Genomic DNA, 19,476 nt, shown 5'->3' with positions numbered 1-19,476 from the left:
CTCAGTCATGTGACTGTGGCCATGCTGGAGCACCGCCATTAGTCGAGCAAATCGACCCCGGGACTTATTCTTTGTGAGCCTACTATTCTATCGGTCTCTTTTGCCAAACCGCTAGGTTACAGGGACATAAACACACCAGCATCAGTTATCAAACGATGTTGGGGGAACAAACACACACACACATAAACATATACACACACATACATATATACAACGGGCTTCTTTCAGTTTCTGTCTACCAAATCCACTCACAAGGCTTTGGTCAGCCCAAAACTATAGTAGGAAAGGAAGCGGAGCATTTTGGATGAGCTCAGGACCACCGGCCTAACAGGGGAAGCAGCCAAGAAACACGCCAATGACTGCAAAAAGTAGAAAACAACTGTTGAGGCCCTATGCTCTACAAGGGGCAAAGTGTTTTCAAGCCTTGAAGAAGAAGTTTAATCTTTGTTATATAATCAGGTGGATGTTATTTATATCTTGCTGGCATGAAAAGTCATCAAAAAGAAAGCAAATCTTAGCATTTGAAAAATTTAAGAAATTATGTAAAGTAGACTTAGTGATGTAGGTATGTTTCATTGAGAGATGCTGTGAGTCTATCAAGGGGATGTTAAATGTGACTAAGTTATCATGCCACAATTATAAGTCTGTTACCGTATTTCTGCTCCTAAAAAGTAGTGTTTTGCTATGAGGTGTCTATATTAAATATAGATGCTTGTGTAGGAAATGTTATAGAAGAATGTGAAGGGTTATCATTTCCACAGGAGGGAAATACTAAATAATGTTTAGGCACACAAAGAAATGTATGTGGGAGTTAACCCTCTTGGGACAACAAAGCCGACTGATAGCCCAGGTGATACAAGCTGAAAGGACTTTGAGGCTGATCCATCAGCCCCAATGGGACAAATGTGAATGGTTGGTTTTGAAGTGTAACAACCAATCAGAGATCGCCTTTCAGTAGATGTATCTCATGGTCGTTTTGGCTACACAGACTAAAACATTGTCTGAAAAGGTTTAGCAAAACACATGGTATATAGGATTTGAAGGAATATAAATCAGGGAGACTGTCAGCAATGGAATGGTCTTACAGTAAGTGTTTAAGTCAAGTGATGAGAAGTAACCAGGAGAATTCATCTATGAAGCAATTGCCCCAGCTCCCCTTCAGGGTTGGAGTAAGCGATGTGGTGGACAACGAAAAACCTGGCTGATGACAGTCAAGGCCGATCTGGAACCCAACCTACGAAGCAATTGCCCCAGCTCCCCTGCAGGGTTGGCGAAAACGATGTGGTTGACAACGAAAAACCTGGCTGATGACAGTCAAGGCTGATCTGGAACCCCACCTACGAAGCAATTGCCCCAGCTCCCCTCAGGGTTGGCGAAAGCGATGTGGTGGACAACGAAAAACCTGGCTGATGACAGTCAAGGCCGATCTGGAACCCAACCTACGAAGCAATTGCCCCAGCTCCCCTGCAGGGTTGGCGAAAACGATGTGGTTGACAACGAAAAACCTGGCTGATGACAGTCAAGGCTGATCTGGAACCCCACCTACGAAGCAATTGCCCCAGCTCCCCTTCAGGGTTGGCGAAAGCGATGTGGTGGACAACGAAAAACCTGGCTGATGACAGTCAAGGCTGATCTGGAACCCAACCTACGAAGCAATTGCCCCAGCTCCCCTTCAGGGTTGGCGAAAACGATGTGGTGGACAACGAAAAATCTGGCTGATGACAGTCAAGGCTGATCAGGAACCCAACCTACGAAGCAATTGCCCCAGCTCCCCTTCAGGGTTGGCGAAAGCGATGTGGTGGACAACGAAAAACCTGGCTGATGACAGTCAAGGCTGATCTGGAACCGAACCCAGGCCCTCATGCCTACAGCGTTCACCGCTGGAATAAAGAGTGGTTGGAGATCACGTGGTCGTTAGCCTCAAATCGCCAGGCCTGGTCAGCATTTGTGAGAGATGCAGCATTGAGGATGAATGAAGCCAGCGCAACCCACCCCGGGTGAATGCTGTCTCAAGACAAGACAAGAATAAGTAACTCATTCGTAGGGGTACAATATGACAGGGTTGAATATTTTAATTCTGCCACGAGTGAAAAACATTGCTTCCAAACATTGTTATTTATTGCTTCTTATTTCTTTATTACCCACAAGGGGCTAAACACAGAGGGAACAAACAAGGACAGACAAATGGATTAAATCGATTATATCGACTCCAGTGCGTAACTGGTACTTATTTAATCGACCCCAAAAGGATGAAATGCAAAGTCGACCTCGACGGAATTTGAAATCAGAATGTAGCGGCAGACGAAATACCTATTTCTTTACTACCCACAAGGGGCTAAACACAGAGGGGACTAACAAGGACAGACAAAGGGATTAAGTCGATTACATCGACCCAGTGCGAAACTGGTACTTTATTTATATAATATAATATAATATAATGAAATTATTGTATACAGTGCTCAGGTGCACCACAACTTGTCAAAACGTACGTATAAAGCATATGCAGTAATGTACAAATGTCTGGAAAGCGAACAATGTATGAGTCAGATACATGCTTGTGTGTGTATGGAGGGGAGAAAATCAAGTGTAGTGTTGGCGAATCTCAGGAAGCATGGAAGTTTTGAAGGATGCAGTGCTCCGACAACTAACAACCGATGCCGGCAGTTTGTTCCATGCTTCAGCAACTCTCAGCGTGAAAAAATGTTTCCTGAAGTCATGGGAGCTGTGCTGTTTTCTGACTTTGTAAATATGTCCACGGGTGTTAGATGGGTGGAGTTTGAAAAGGTGCTCAGAGTTATTGTTTGTGCGATGGTTGTATTGACCCCGAAAGGATGAAAGACAAAGTCAACTTCGGCAGAATTTGAACTCAAAACGTAGTGGCAGACGAAATACCGCTAAGCATTTTGCCTGGCATGCTAACGTTCCTGCCAGCTCGCCACCCTGTGTTCACTTCTTGATGGACTTTGAATTCAAATGTACAAAATACAGATTCCTCACGTCCCATAATTAAAATATTTCTCTTTAGAATCTATGTGTGCGCTCGTGCTTTTTTAAGCGACTATTCCACACATGGCACAATGGTACGGCCTTTCTCCAGAATGTATCCGTCTGTGAACTACAAGATGAGAATTGTTACTGAACGATTTACCACAAGCATCACAGTGATAAGGTCTCTCTCCGCTGTGGCTACGTAAATGAACTACAAGATGAGAGTTATTAATAAAAGATTTCCCGCAGATTTCACAGCGATAAGGCTGTTCCGCTGTATGAACCCTCTTGTGTGTCGTTAAATTACTGTTCATCATAAAAGTCTGCCCACAAATATCACAACGATAGGGCTTCTCTCCCGTGTGAACCCTTTTTATGGTAAACAAGACTGGAATGATCGGAGAAGGATTTCTCGCATAATTCACAGTGGAACGGTTTTTCACCCGTGTGGCCACGTATGTGGATTGTAAGCTTTGACTTTTCAACGAAAGATTTCCCACAAATTTCGCAGTGAAATGGGTTTTCTCCCGTGTGACTACGAACGTGGATAACCAGGTTCGAATTCTGAGAGAAACTCTTACCACATATTTCACAATGGAACGGTTTCTCTCCAGAGTGGACTCTTCTGTGCCTGTTTAAATTACTATTATTTTCAAAAGATTTCCCACAAAATTCGCAATGATGGGAGTTTCCTCCGTTGTGTATCCGTTTATGTCGGTTTAAATTACTATTATTAACAAAATATTTTCCACAAATTTCACAGTGAAACGGTTTCTCTCCTGTATGGCTTCGTATATGATTGACAAGATGAGAATTATTATTTGGCGTACGAAATTTTCAAATCGCCTAAACAAACAGATTGAAAGCAGTGAAAAGTCCCGCCTAAAAATAAAACTGTTGGAAATCGAAAAATGTCTGCAACTCTCCCATGAAAAAGAAAGAGCAGACAAAGAAGCCTGGGCTATAGAAAACATAAAATCTAACCCCAGAGCTTTCTACAGGTATGCCAAAGAAACAGCTACAGTGCACTGTAGAATAGGGCCACTCCTCGAAAAGGATGGCACACTTACATGAAAACCAATGAGGGTAAGTGAAATACTGAATGAGCAATTCAAGAGTGTTTTCACTCCACCCCTTGGGCATCTCCAAATCACCAATCCAACTGACTTTTTTACCACTGCAGATATAAAATCAGAGGCGGCGACGATAGATTACATCGATATAAAGGAAGACGATGTAACCAAGGCTATAGATGAAATGAAAACAGACTCAGCTACTGGCCCCGATGGATTCCCGGCAATCCTCCTAAAAGCATGTAAGAGAGTCCTAGCAAGACCACTGCAGTTCCTCTTTCAGAGCTTCCTTGCAGCTGGCAAACTTCCAGGAAAACTGAAGGAAGGTAAAATATGCCCCATTCATAAAGGAGGTAGCAGAGCGGAAGCCAAGAACTATAGACCTATCTCTCTGACCTCACACATCAGCAAGGTCATGGAACGAATAGTCAGAAGGAAGCTGATCACCTTCCTTGAAGAGAATGACTTGCTGCCCGACACCCAACATGGTTTCGACCAGGGAGAAGCTGTTTAACTCAGCTCCTACAACACTATGACTGGGTGCTGAAACGGCTGCTCAACCACTCAAATGTGGAAGTGATATATCTCGACTTTGCAAAGGCCTTTGATAAAGTCGATCATGGAATGATATGTCACAAACTGCATGATCTCAACATAGTTGGAAAACTGGGAGAATGGCTTCATGACTTTCTGAAGGATAGAAGTCAGGTGGTAGTAGCCAATGGGGCCACCTCCATTAACACACAAATAGTGAGCGGTGTTCCGCAGGGCACTGTTCTGGGACCACTACTGTTCATAATGGCCCTCTCAGACATGCCCTCAGCCACGATCACAAGTTATGCAGATGATACAAAAGTTTCACAGGCAATACAGAACCCTGAGGACACTAAACACCTGCAATGTGAGCTGGATGAAATATACAAGTGGGCTGAAAAGAATAGCATGCAGTTCAATGCTGGAAAGTTTCAAGCTTTATACTATCAGCATGCAAAACTGAATGCAATACCCAATGAATACACTGGACCCGGAGGGATTGCAATCCCAGAGGCACAATCAGTGCGTGACCTGGGTATTCACATGAGTGATGACGCGACCTTTCATGTACATGTTGCTAAACTGACAATGAAATGTAGACGGCTGGCTGGATGGATTCTTAGAACCTTTAGAACAAGAGAACAAGAAACCATGATGGTCCTCTGGAAGACACTTGTCCTAAGCCACTTTGACTATTGCTCTCAGCTATGGTCACCATCCAGTGTCAAGTTGATCACAGAACTTGAGGCGATCCAACGAAGCTACACGAAGAAGATAGCCTCTATGCAGAATGTAAGCTACTGGGAAAGACTCAAGAGATTAAAATTATATTCCCTGGAGCGTAGGCGGGAAAGATATGCCATAATATACATCTGGAAGATCCTGGAGGGAAGTGTCCTGAACTTTGGCATCGAGAGTTACGCAAATGCCAGAACTGGGCGCCACTGCGTGGTGCCTAGGACTCCAAACCTGCCATCAAGATGTAGGACAAGATTCTGTGATAGCCTGGGCTTCTGAGGCCCACAGCTCTTCAATATCCTCCCGAAGAACCTGAGAGACCTGCATGGGGTGGATACAGATGTCTTTAAAATGAAGCTGGATCTCTTCCTGTCAGGTGTCCCAGATGAACAACTTCACGGCAGGAGGGGCAGATGAGGGCAGCTGCATCGAACTCTCTCATGCACCAAATAGCAGTTGCTAGAAAGCCTCCATGAAGTGAAACCAAGTAGCAACACCAAATGGCGGTGCCCCAGCATGGCCACAGCTCATAAGCTGAAACTAGAGTCAATCAATCAATCAATCAATATCTCACAGTGAAACGATTTTTCTCTGTTGTGTATTTGTCTGTGAGTGAAGACTTCGTGTTCCGAAGAAAATCTTTTCGCACAAATCTCACAACGGTAATCAGTAATATCTCTATGTAAAGATATTTGTTTAGTAAATGCTTCACTGGATAAAAGTTGCTTCTCACCATCATTTTCTTCTCTGACTGGATCTCTATTGATAACAGCTGGGTCACAAGAGTCGAAGGCATTGACATCCTCCATACCAACTCACAAAGAATTATAATAATAATAATAATGAAATTATTGTATACAGTGCTCAGGTGCACCACAACTTGTCAGAAAGTGCATATAAAGTATATGCAGTAATGTACAAATGTCTGGAAAGCGAACAGTGCATGAGTCAGATACATGCTTGTGTGTGTATGGAGGGGAAAAAATCAGGTGTAGTGTTGGCGAATCTCAGGAAGCATGGAAGTTTTGAAGGATGCAGTGCTCCGACAACTAACAACTGATGCCGGCAGTTTGTTCCATGCTTCAGCAACTCTTAGCGTGAAAAAATGTTTCCGAAAGAAAATTTAATTATTTAAATAATAATAATAATAATGAAATTATTGCATACAGTGCTCAGGTGAACCACAACTTGTCAAAAAGTGTGTATAAAGTATATGCAGTAATGTACAAATGCCTGGAAAGTGAACAATGTATGAGTCAGATACATGCTTGTGTGTGTATGGAGGGGAAAAAATCAGGTGTAGTGTTGGCGAATCTCAGGAAGCATGGAAGTTTTGAAGGATGCAGTGCTCCGACAACTAACAACTGATGCCGGCAGTTTGTTCCATGCTTCAGCAACTCTTAGCGTGAAAAAATGTTTCCGAAAGAAAATTTAATTATTTAAATAATAATAATAATAATGAAATTATTGCATACAGTGCTCAGGTGAACCACAACTTGTCAAAAAGTGTGTATAAAGTATATGCAGTAATGTACAAATGCCTGGAAAGTGAACAATGTATGAGTCAGATACATGCTTGTGTGTGTATGGAGGGGAAAAAATCAGGTGTAGTGTTGGCGAATCTCAGGAAGCATGGAAGTTTTGAAGGATGCAGTGCTCCGACAACTAACAACTGATGCCGGCAGTTTGTTCCATGCTTCAGCAACTCTTAGCGTGAAAAAATGTTTCCGAAAGAAAATTTAATTATTTAAATAATAATAATAATAATGAAATTATTGCATACAGTGCTCAGGTGAACCACAACTTGTCAAAAAGTGTGTATAAAGTATATGCAGTAATGTACAAATGCCTGGAAAGTGAACAATGTATGAGTCAGATACATGCTTGTGTGTGTATGGAGGGGAAAAAATCAGGTGTAGTGTTGGCGAATCTCAGGAAGCATGGAAGTTTTGAAGGATGCAGTGCTCCGACAACTAACAACTGATGCCGGCAGTTTGTTCCATGCTTCAGCAACTCTCAGCATGAAAAAATGTTTCCTAAAGTCATGGGAGCTGTGTTGTTTTCTGACTTTGTAAACATGTCCACAGGTGTTAGACGGGTGGAGTTTGAAAAGGTGCTCAGAGTTATTGTTTGTAAGATGGTTAATAATTTTATGGGTGTCTGCCAAGTCAGCTGCCAGATGTCGGAGTTTCAATGTGTCCATGCCCAGGGAAGTAAGGCGCTCAGAATATGGCAAATGCCTGATGGAGGGTATTCTTTTGGTTGCATGTCGCTGAACGGCTTCCGGACGATTGATATCCTGGGCAAGATAGGGGTTCCAGACTTCGTAAGCCTAATAAATCCATATCATATATTAATAAATCATTCAATCACCCAAAATCTACAACAGACAGCATCATTACTGCGACCAAATCTCCGTAAATGAAATATACTATGGTTCAGTCCATTGCCTTAAATATCATCAGGTTCTAAATAAATGATTCAATTAGTTTAACTCAATTAATTAGAAACATAACAAGTGCCCGTGTCATCCACAAGTTTTCTCCCCTTGTCTGTCTGCATCCTACCGGTGAAACCCGTTAGAAGTTCCTCGCAGAATTTAATGCCGTCAACGAACACGCTTGATTATATCATCTTTGCGTCATCGCTTCCCCCAGGAACATACCTAGTATGGCGATCCGGCGATCCTTCGGTATAGGTACCGTAAGTGGCTTTGTTTACATTTCTGAAGATAACAGGGTACAACTAGCGAACTAGTTACCTAGAAATTATGGTGAAATTATGTTTCAAAGTGCCGTTCAAAAGAAAAAGATCCTTTATATATATATTTCTCTTGTAACTAAGTTTATATAGGATCTGTTCCTATATAAAAGATCCTATATAAACTTAGTTACAAGAGAAATATATAAAGGATCTTTTCCTTTTGAACGGCACTTTGGCGATCTTTCGTCTCTAGTAGACCTTTCCGTCGATTTCCGTAAAAAATTTTTTTTATTTTTTACATATGGGCTTGCGGGAACTTTTGAAGTAATATACATACATATACACATACACCGAGTAAAAAATTTCAGTTATCTCTCTCTTTCACACATTACTCTGTCTCTTCACACACACTAACAGAAGCACTTCACTTACACAACATACTGTCTGTCTCCCACACCCCATCAAACACACACACACACATACACACATGTACATCAATGCTTCCCTTGGACGGTAACTTCAAAAGAACTTCCCTCGTCATACAATCGCTTTCTCTTAGTCTCTTTCGCTCTCATTACTTCAAAAGTTCCCGCAAGCCCATATGTAAAAAGAAATTAATTTTTTTACGGAAATCGACGGAAAGGTCTACTAGAGACGAAAGATTGCCAAATAATTTATTTACTTAGTTTAAAAAATTATTTACTTTGCGTTTTATTTACTTTGTTCGAAAAATATTATTATTTAATTTTCTTTGATATGTATTCAGCCTTGAAATACAAACATAGGCGCAAGTCGTTGTAGGATCGACTACTTACGACTAGCTAGCGCGAGTGCGCGCACCGGGACCACTGTTCGCTAGTAGTACCGATAACAGAAACCCTTTTCTCCCACCCATAACCCTAACACAAACCCTAATCCCCCATATATATATATATATATAAAAAAAAAGCCTTTCTTGAAATGTATCCTGTACTTTCTGGTACCTATACCGAAGTTACGCCCAATATTTTATACACACAAATACATCGACTCGGAAAAGTTTCAAATTTGAATCGAGCGCTGATTGTTTCGTATTCCTTCTTCAACGGTTTTTTAAATCTAAAATTGAGAAAATCTTAAGAAAGCCTATTTTTGTTGAAAAAAATTTTTTTATACGGCGCCGTTTTTACAATCTTGTAACTAAGTTTATATAGGACCTTTTCCTTTTGAACGGCACTTTGTAACATAATTTCTAGGTAACTTCTGCGAAGTTTAAAACTTTTTAGGGCGATGTTAAGTTTGCCCTTTTTATTTAAGTAGAAATTATGTTACAAAGTGCGTTCAAAAGGAAAAGATCCTATATATATATATATTTCTCTTGTAACTAAGTTTATATAGGATCTTTTCCTTTTGAACATCACTTTGTAACATAATTTCTAGGTAACTAAACTACTAAGTTTAAAACTTTTTAGGGCGATGTTACGAGTTTTTTTTAGGGGGGGGGATGTTAAATTTGCCCCTTTTTAGTTACCTAGAAATTATGTTAGAAAGTTACAAAGTGCCGTTCAAAAGGAAAAGATCCTATATATATTTCTCTTGTAACTAAGTTTATATAGGATCTTTTCCTTTTGAACAGCACTTTGTAACATAATTTCTATGTAACTTCTACGAAGTTTAAAACTTTTTAGGGCGATGTTACGGTTTAAAAAAATTTTTTTGGGCGATGTTAAGTTTGCCTTTTTTTAGTTACCTAAAATTTTATTACAAAGTGCCGTTCAAAAGGAAAAGATCCTATATATATATATATATTTCTCTTATTTAGACTTTATTGGTCAAATAGTAAAGAGATTCCGTATCGAAACAGCGGCTGAACACAGAAAATCAGTTTCCTCTCTTCCTTAATTGCAATCACAGAATTCATGACGTGGCTTAGAATCGCTTCAAAATCCGTCTCAAACCGAAAACCTTACAACGAGATGATTACTTTCATCATTTCGTAATGAAGATCAACGCACTAATTCCCGATTTATATCCGAGAGGGGTAAGTTGATAAAGAACAGCTCTAAATTTTGCCTCTTAACTAAGAATTCTTAGTCCTTTCCAGTTTTTAAAATAATTTCCACGTAACTAAACACTTTTAAAATTCGTTTACTGGTAGAATGTGTTTATAAAACATCATTTTCTCTTGGATTTATTAAGAAGATTCTATAGTTTGTAAGATATTTGTTGTTTTTTCTCTTCAATTTCTGCAATTTCAACCAATCACTGACGTCTATTGAGGTAAAAAAAAAGCATTTTTAACATAATTTCTAGGTAACTAAAAACTTTTAAACTTCGTATACTGGTAGAATGTGTTTATAAAACATCTTTTTCTCTTGGCTTTATTAAGAAAATTCTATACTTTGTAAGATATTTGTTGTTTTTTCTCTGCAATTTCAACCAATCAATGACGTCTATTGAGGTAAAAAATATATATATTCTGTGCCGTATGAATATGTCCCTCGTTTAAGAAACAGATTGGGTTTATTTACATTTGTAAAGAAAAAAAAGATACCCTTCCCCCCACCCATCATTTCGTAATGAAGATCAACGCACTAATTCACGATTTATACCCGAGAGTGCTAAGTTGATAAAGAATGGCTCTAAATTTTGCCTCTTAACTAAAAATTCTTAATCCTTTTCCATTTGGGACCGAATATTCTTCTCATCGTTTTGGAGATATTATGACCGATGTGGGCAAATAGTTATAGTTATATTTACCTTAGTGGATAAATTTGGGATTTTTTCGGTTTGAACGGCAGTTTTTAAAAATAATTTCCACGCAACTAAACACTTTTAAACTTCGTATACTGGTAGAATGTGTTTATAAAACATCTTTTTCTCTTGGCTTTATTGAGAAAATTCTATAGTTTGTAAGATATTTGTTGCTTTTTTTCCTTCAATTTCTGGGCGATCTTTCGTCTCTAGTAGACCTTTCCGTCGATTACACAACATACTGTCTGTCTCCCACACCCCATCAAACACACACACACACATGTACATCAATGCGTCCCATGCACGGTAACTTCAAAAGAACTTCCCTCGTCATACAATCGCTTTCTCTTAGTCTCTTTCGCTCTCATTACTTCAAAAGTTCCCGCAAGCTCATACGTAAAAAAAAACAATTTTTTTACGGAAATCGACGGAAAGGTCTACTAGAGACGAAAGATTGCCAATTTCTGCAATTTCAACCAATCAATGACGTCTATTTGAGGTGAAAACATTCTGTGCCGTATGAATATGTCCCTCGTTTAAGAAACAGATTGGGTTTATTTACATTTCTGAAGAAAAAAGATACCCTTCCCCCACCCCTAACCTAACCCTAAAACAGACTGAAATGCAATAGATCGATTCTAAGGTTATAATTATGGGTGACAATTTCATATGACACAGCTAGAAAAAACTGCCGGTCAAACGGAAAAGATCCGCTCTAAGTTTTGCCTCTTAACTAAATTCTTAATCCTTTCCAGTCTTGATTGCTTCCTTTTCCATTTGGGACCGAATATTCTCATCGTCTTGGAGATATTATGACTGATGTGTGCAAACAGTGATATTTAACTTAGTGAATACAGTTGTAAATTGTAACAAAATGAAGACACGTAACAACATTAGTGAAAAAAAGGACCTAATGCAGTTTCGCACCTCTGATTCAAAAATGGATTTTTTTTTTTTTAACTTTTAGTTAATGTTTTACAACTTGACTGGGAGACGAACGAAAATCAGGAAAAAAAATAGTGCAATGGGTGTAAAAAAAAATGTGTAGAAAATGAATACGTTTTAGATGTCGGAGATTACGAATATGCAAAAAAAGCGATCGTTCGTCTCTAGTAGACCTTTCCGTCGATTTCCGTAAAAAAATTTTTTTTTTTTTACATATGGGCTTGCGGGAACTTTTGAAGTAATATATATACACATACACCGAGTAAAAAATTTCAGTTATCTCTCTCTTTCACACATTACTCTGTCTCTTCACACACACTAACAGAAGCACTTCACTTACACAACATACTGTCTGTCTCCCACACCCCATCAAACACACACACACACATACACACATGTACATCAATGCTTCCCTTGGACGGTAACTTCAAAAGAACTTCCCTCGTCATACAATCGCTTTCTCTTAGTCTCTTTCGCTCTCATTACTTCAAAAGTTCCCGCAAGCCCATATGTAAAAAAAAAAAGAAGTTTTTTACGGAAATTGACGGAAAGGTCTACTAGAGACGAAAGATTGCCCATGCACGGTAACTTCAAAAGAACTTCCCTCGTCATACAATCGCTTTCTCTTAGTCTCTTTCGCTCTCATTACTTCAAAAGTTCCCGCAAGCCCATATGTGAAAAAAAAAAAAATATTTTTACGGAAATCGACGGAAAGATCTACTAGAGACGAAAGATTGCCAACAAACGAAAATCAGGGAAAAAAATAGTGCAATGGGTGTAAAAAAAATGTGTAGAAAATGAATACGTTTTAGATGTCGGAGATTACGAATATGCAAGAAAAAAATGTTTTAATTGGTGGTGGGGTTGAATTAAAAAAAAAGAAATTTTGCATATTCGTAATATCCGACAGGTGATCTTTCGATATGAGTTATCATATCGAAAGATCACCCATAAATTATATACATACAGCCATATATATGCGCACACACACACACACACGCACACACATATATATATCTATGCACACACATATATATATATGCACACACATATATATATGCACACACACATATATATATATGCACACACATATATATATATATATGCACACACACATATATATATGCACACACATATATATATATATATGCACACACACATATATATATGCACACACACACATATATATATATATATATGCACACACATATATATATAAATACACACATATATATGCACACACACACACACACACATATATATATGCACACACATATATACATATATATATATATATATATGCACACACACATATATATATATAAATACACATATATATGCACACACACACATATATATAAATACACACATATATATATGCACACACACACACACACACACACACACATATATATATATATATATGCACACCACACACACATATATATATGCACACACATATATACATATATATATATATATATATATATGCCACACACATATATATATGCACACACATATATATATATATATGCACACACACATATTATATGCACACACACACATATATATATTATATATATATGCACACACATATATATAAATACACACATATATATGCACACACACACCACACACATATATATATGCACACACATATATACATATATATATATATATATGCACACCACACACACATATATAATATATATGCACACACATATATATGCACACACACACACATATATATATAAATACACACATATATATATGCAACACACACACACACACACACACACAATATATATATATATATGCACACACACACACACATATTATATGCACACACATATATACATATATATATATATATATATATATGCACACACACATATATATATATAAATACACATATATATGCACACACACACACATATATATATATATGCACACACACACACACACACATATATATATATATATGCACACACACACACACACATATATATATATACACACACACATACACTCACACACACCATCCCATTCTTTTTCCATATTCGTTTCCTACACATTGTTTCACACCCATTCCAGTGTTTTTTTTTTTTTCCATTTTGGATTTTCATTTCTGGGTCAAGATGTAAACATTAACCAAAAGCCGGATCTGTTTCCGATTCCTACACACCCATTTTCAGCGTTTAACAGTCCCATCCCATTTTCCATTGCTCACTCAAACTCATACACTACACTCCAATTGCCACTTATCCACTAACCTACCACTCACACTCCAACCGCCACTTATCCGCTAACCTACCACTCACACTCCAAACGCCACTTATCTGATTTTTAACTCCTCCCTTCGTTATTCTTCTATCACCCCCTTCCTTCCTCATTCGTACGATGCACTCTTTGCTATTTAACTCCTCTACCTTCACCTCTCACTCCGGATAGGAAACCCTTCGATTTTCTCTCGAGGGCTTATAGGCCCTCTTTATTAGACTATTAGACTATTTCCCTTAGTCCTTTGCACGACAATCTCCATAAGCCTTAAGCTTATATACAAATACCATTATTATTATTTACAGGATTGTAAAATACGACTCCGTATAAAAAACCATTCTCACCGAAATATATATATATATATATATATATACAAAACTCTTTTACTTGTTTCAGTCATTTGACTGCGGCCATGCTGGAGCACCGCCTTTAATCGAGCAACTCGACCCCGGGACTTATTCTTTTGTAAGCCCAGTACTTATTCTATCGGTTCTCTTTTGCCAAACCGCTAGGTGACGGGGACATAAACACACCAGCATCGGTTGTCATGCAATGCTAGGGGGACAAACACAGACACACAAACATACACACACATACATATATACAACGGGCTTCTTTCAGTTTCCGTCTACCAAATCCACTCACAAGGCTTTGGTCGGCCCGGGGGGCTATAGCAGAAGACACTTTCCCAAGATGCCACGCAGTGGGACTGAACCCGGAACCATGTGGTTGGTAAACAAGCTACTTACCACACAACCACTCCTACGACCTATATATATATATATGCAAAAAGGCTGAAATATAATTAATTTAATAAAATTAATAAATTTCACCTAGTAGTTTTTTCGGTATGGAAAATACCATATTTGGTAAGAATTATATTAATTATAATTAAGGGTTAATTGCAACAAGTTGCTCAAAACCACATACCGAAAATATTAGAAATAGCAGCCAAATAGATCACTATTTCTACTACTAGTAAAATAGTCTCCACAAACAAACAGAATTTGCAACCCGTATATCAGTGGTTTTCAACCAGGGTTCCGCGGAACCTTAGGGTTCCGCCAGTACAGTTCAGGGATTCCGCAAGAAGTTACAAAACTGCTAAAATCAGCAGTAATTTTTAATTCTCCTGTGCAGATATGTGTGCATAAGACTATTAAATTATTACGCAGGGGTTCCTCGAGCCAGTGGAATGTTTCCCTGGGGTTCCGCTCCAGCAAAAAGTTTGAAAAGCACTGCTGTATATAGTAAAGAGAAAGAAAATAACGAAATCCCAGTGGTTTTGAGCAACTTGTTGCAATTAACCCTTTATTATAATACTAGCAGTATCGCCCGGCGTTGCTCGGGTTTGTAAGGGAAATAACTATATAAGCATTTTTAGAGAGTTATAGCCAAAAAATTGCAAAAAAATGCATTAAAAATGGGAAAAAAATTATGGTAATTTTTTTTTTTAAATCGTAGACATTTTTAGAGAGTTACTTCCCTTATATAATAGCGAAAAGAATGCATTAAAATGGAAAAAAATTATGGTAAATTTTTTTTTAAATTGTAGACTCATCGTAGACATTTTTAGAGGGTTACTTCCCTTATATAATAGCGAAAAAAATGCATTAAAATGGAAAAAAATTATGGTAAATTTTTTTTTTAAATCGTTGACTCATCGTAGACATTTTTAGAGGGTTACTTCCCTTATATAATAGCGAAAAAATGCATTAAAATGGAAAAAAATTATGGTAAATTTTTTTTTAAATCGTAGCCTCATCGTAGATGCGCGCTAATACCCAGAAGGGCTCGATATGAATCACTACTATAAGATACCCGGTTTTGGTTAAACTGCACCGCAAAATGTGGGAGTAGTTAGGAATCTAAATCGTAGGAGACAGACACACAACTTCACTTTAATATATAAAGATATATATATATATATATAAAATAATATGTTACAATTATTCAATAGTCAAGATAAAACTCTGAGTTTCGGATGCCGAGGTGGAAATCCTCCTCAGTTATCTGGCCATCTGAAAAACGCTATGAAAAAATACCGTTATATAAAGGGAAATTACTGTGCTATAATTCTGCTACTTATATAAATTAAGGTTAAAAGTTCATAGTAAACATGTAAACTCAGAGTTTTATCTTGACTATTGAATAATGGTAACATATTAATTTACAGATAAATTTCTCTATTTACATAATATTGAGGTCTCTTTCTTTCTTTTGTTATCTTACCGTTTTTACCAATATATATATCTCTATATATAATATATATATATATACTTTATTCAAAGCAGCAGAAAATTCAACAAAACCTGTTACTCCGAGTTTCCCATTGCCGTTCATCGGACAATTTTTGCTAGAATGGAACCGATATGTCAGTTTTATCCAGACTATTACAAACGCTACACCTTTAATATATATATATATATTACTTTTTATCTTATATTAATTAAACTTTGAATACTTTTTGATAGTTATATAATTAAAAAAATAAATAAATAAAATAATAATAAAATATATATATATATATACATATATTTAAAATTTATAAGTTTAAATTATTAACTTAAATAATTTTTTAAATCTTAACTTTAATTTAAATATTTAATTTCGAATTTTATATTTTTTATATATTTTATTAATTAATTCTATTTCTATGTATTGGTTTATGATTTTCACTGTTTGATTTGCCTAATAGTGGTTTTATCTCTAATATAATGTAATATATATATATTTATACTATAAAATTAGATTTAATCCTAAATCTAATTTTTCCCTGTGAACTCCCTAATATTATATATATATGTATATATACACACAACTATATAAAAAGACAACGCCCATTATCATATTAGATTATACGGATCTTTTCGGTTTGAACGGCAGTTTTTTTCTAGCGGTGTCATATGAAATTGTCACCCATAATTATGACCCTAGTATCGATCTATTGCATTTCAGTCTGTTTTCGGGTAAGGGTTAGGGGGAAGGGCATCTTTTTTTCTTCACAAATGTAAATAAACCCAATCTGTTTCTTAAACGAGGGACATATTCATACGGCACAGAATGTTTTTTACCTCAGTAGACTGGTTGAAATTGCAGAAATTGAAGGAAAAAAACAAAAAATATCTTACAAACTATAGAAGTTTCTCAATAAAGCCAAGAGAAAAAGATGTTTTATAAACACATTCTACCAGTATACGAAGTTTAATTTTTTTAGTTACCTAGAAGTTATTTTAAAAACTGCCTGGATCTTGCAGCTCACCTGCATCCCGTCCCGTGGGGAACCTATGCGCCAAGGAAACCGGGAAACTGGCCCTTATGAGCCAGGGATGGCTCAAGAAGGAACAAACATATATATATGTGGAGGCACATGGCCTAGTGGTTAGAGCAGCGAACTCGTGGTCGAGGGATTGCGGGTTCGAATCTCAGACCGGGTGATGTGTGTGTTTATGAGCGAAACACCTAAGCTCCAAGCGGCTCCGGCAGAAGATAATGGCGAACTTCTGCTGACTCTTTCGCCACAACTTTCTCTCACTCTTTCCTCCTGCATCTTGCAGCTCACCTGCGATGGACCAGCGTCCCTTCCAGGTGGGGAACCTATATGCCAAGGAAACCGGGGAAACTGGCCCTTATGAGCCAGGCATGGCTCGAGAAGGAACAAACATTTTGTAAAATGATGTAATTTTAATAAATTAAAAGGTAAAATTCAATTGTTTAGGTAAATATTTAACCCTTTAGTGTTCACATTATTCTGCCAAAATTAATCCTTTTTTATCCACGTTGCCTTGAACTAATCATGCATTATCTCGTAGCTATGAGATTTTGATGAGGTCACTGTTAATTTTTAAAACGATATTGTAGGGTTGGTGTGAGAGACCAGATCTGGCCAGTTTGAACATAGAACAGGCCGAATACTTTTGGCCTGATATGACCAGTTTAAATGCTAAAGGATTAAATGTATAATTTAACAATATAAAAATATTGCATGTCTACCATTGAATCTATTTCTGAAGTGCCTACTTTTTATTTACTGTTTTTTTTTTCCTATTGTTTCAGACCTTCAAATGACATTCGTGTGAAGGAGTTTTCCTCATCAACCGAATCATCAAGATGCATTTCCTAAGAAGTAACTTTGCTGATATAAACTTACAGCAGAATTACTGTGAACTATTTACTCTGAACTGTAAAATTAATAGCAAAATTCACCACTTCAGTGAAACATCTCATCATCATCATCATTGTTCAACCGTGGTCAAGACAATGGAATTTACCATGCTACGCCAGACTTCACGGTCCATCATGGCATTACAGAGGTCCTGTTGCTGGATGCCTGTATCCCTGGAGATTACATCAGGGTAGGAGAGTGTGCGCCCTCTGGTATTGCGAGTAGATGGCTTCCAGAGGAGAAGAGTAGAAATTACCTCGTTTTCAGCTCTACAACAATGTCCAGCAAACTGAACACTTCTACATTTCACAAGAGATGACACAGGTGGTAGTTTCCCATATATTTGTACTTTGGTTGGATGACGCCTCCACGAGAGATTTAGAGCTCTCATAAGGAGGTGAGTGTAAGTTCCATCCAACCGCCTCTCAAGCTTCTTTGATAATGTCCAGATTTCTGAGCCATATAGTAGAATTGGTTCGACTGTGTGTGTATGTATATATATATATATATATATATATATATATATACACGATCATCATCATTGTTCAACCGTGGTTGAGACAATGGAATTTACCATGCTACGCCAGACTTCACTGTCCATCATGGCATTACAGAGGTCCTGTTGCTGGATGCCTGTATCCCTGGAGATTACATGAGGGTAAGAGAGTGTGCACCCTCTGGTAAGAGTAGAAATCTACAATATTTTATCTTCAACTAAAACTTGGACAAATGTATGATGCAGTGTGCATTCAGCAATCAACTAAACAGTTGAAGGAAATACAGCAGTATTTAAAAATATAATGTATCAGGTCATCCCATAGTAATGTCCGGGTTACTATATTTTTCAGTATTTTCAAATGAGGCTTATTTGTCACACATTTCTTCTATCAGTGTCGCTGTGTTTGGATCCCGTTGGTGGAGAAGTTGTTGGTAAAAAAAAAACTCATTGACAGCAGATGTGACATCATCATTATTGCAATGTTTCTTCCCAGCCAAGTGTTTTTCCATATTGGGTAACAGATGGAGTGAAACCGGGAGAATACGGAGTGGGATCAACCAGTTCAAAGCCACAGTCAGGCACAGCAGCCACTGAAACCAAGGACTTGTGCACTGAAGCATTGTCCTGATGAAACAAGACACCTATCAGTTTTCTTTTGTGTTTGGTCCTGAGACCCTTCCATAACTGCCTCACCAAGTTGGCATAGTTCTCTCCATTGACGGTGTGGCCCTTTTGAGGACAGTCAATAAACACAATGCTTTTTGCATCCCAAAAAACTGCAGCTGTCGCCTTCCCTGCAGATGAAACGACCAAGGCCT

General features: G+C 37.7%; 1 protein-coding gene and 1 long non-coding RNA gene across 2 annotated transcripts; one reads left to right on the top strand and one right to left on the bottom strand.

Moving 5' to 3' along the window:
- Positions 1–3,050: 3,050 nt before the first annotated feature.
- Positions 3,051–6,142, bottom strand: LOC115225655 (zinc finger protein 239-like). The gene is made up of 2 exons (XM_029796571.1): positions 5,908–6,142; positions 3,051–3,523 (listed from the first exon to the last, which is right to left on the bottom strand). Exons 1-2 carry the CDS (start codon positions 6,140–6,142, stop codon positions 3,051–3,053), a joined length of 708 nt encoding a protein of 235 aa, XP_029652431.1.
- Positions 6,143–7,913: 1,771 nt separating this feature from the next.
- Positions 7,914–18,330, top strand: LOC115225889. The gene is made up of 3 exons (XR_003882963.2): positions 7,914–8,036; positions 9,838–10,056; positions 18,051–18,330. It is a non-coding gene; the product is annotated as an uncharacterized LOC115225889 (long non-coding RNA).
- The last annotated feature ends 1,146 nt before the right edge of the window (positions 18,331–19,476 follow it).

This window comes from Octopus sinensis, linkage group LG28 (genome assembly GCF_006345805.1).
Source record: "Octopus sinensis linkage group LG28, ASM634580v1, whole genome shotgun sequence".
Classification (NCBI taxonomy): Eukaryota; Metazoa; Mollusca; class Cephalopoda; order Octopoda; family Octopodidae; genus Octopus; species Octopus sinensis.
This window is presented reverse-complemented; position numbering and strand designations above follow the sequence as displayed.

Excerpts from the sequence above, each read along its gene's own strand:
- LOC115225655 (XM_029796571.1), bottom strand. The coding sequence starts at position 6,142 with ATGGAGGATGTCAATGCCTTCGACTCTTGTGACCCAGCTGTTATCAAT. Across the intron at positions 3,524-5,907 it reads CAGAGAAAAATCGTTTCACT|TCACACGGGAGAAAACCCAT; the intron begins GTGAGATATTGA and ends CCACGTTCGTAG.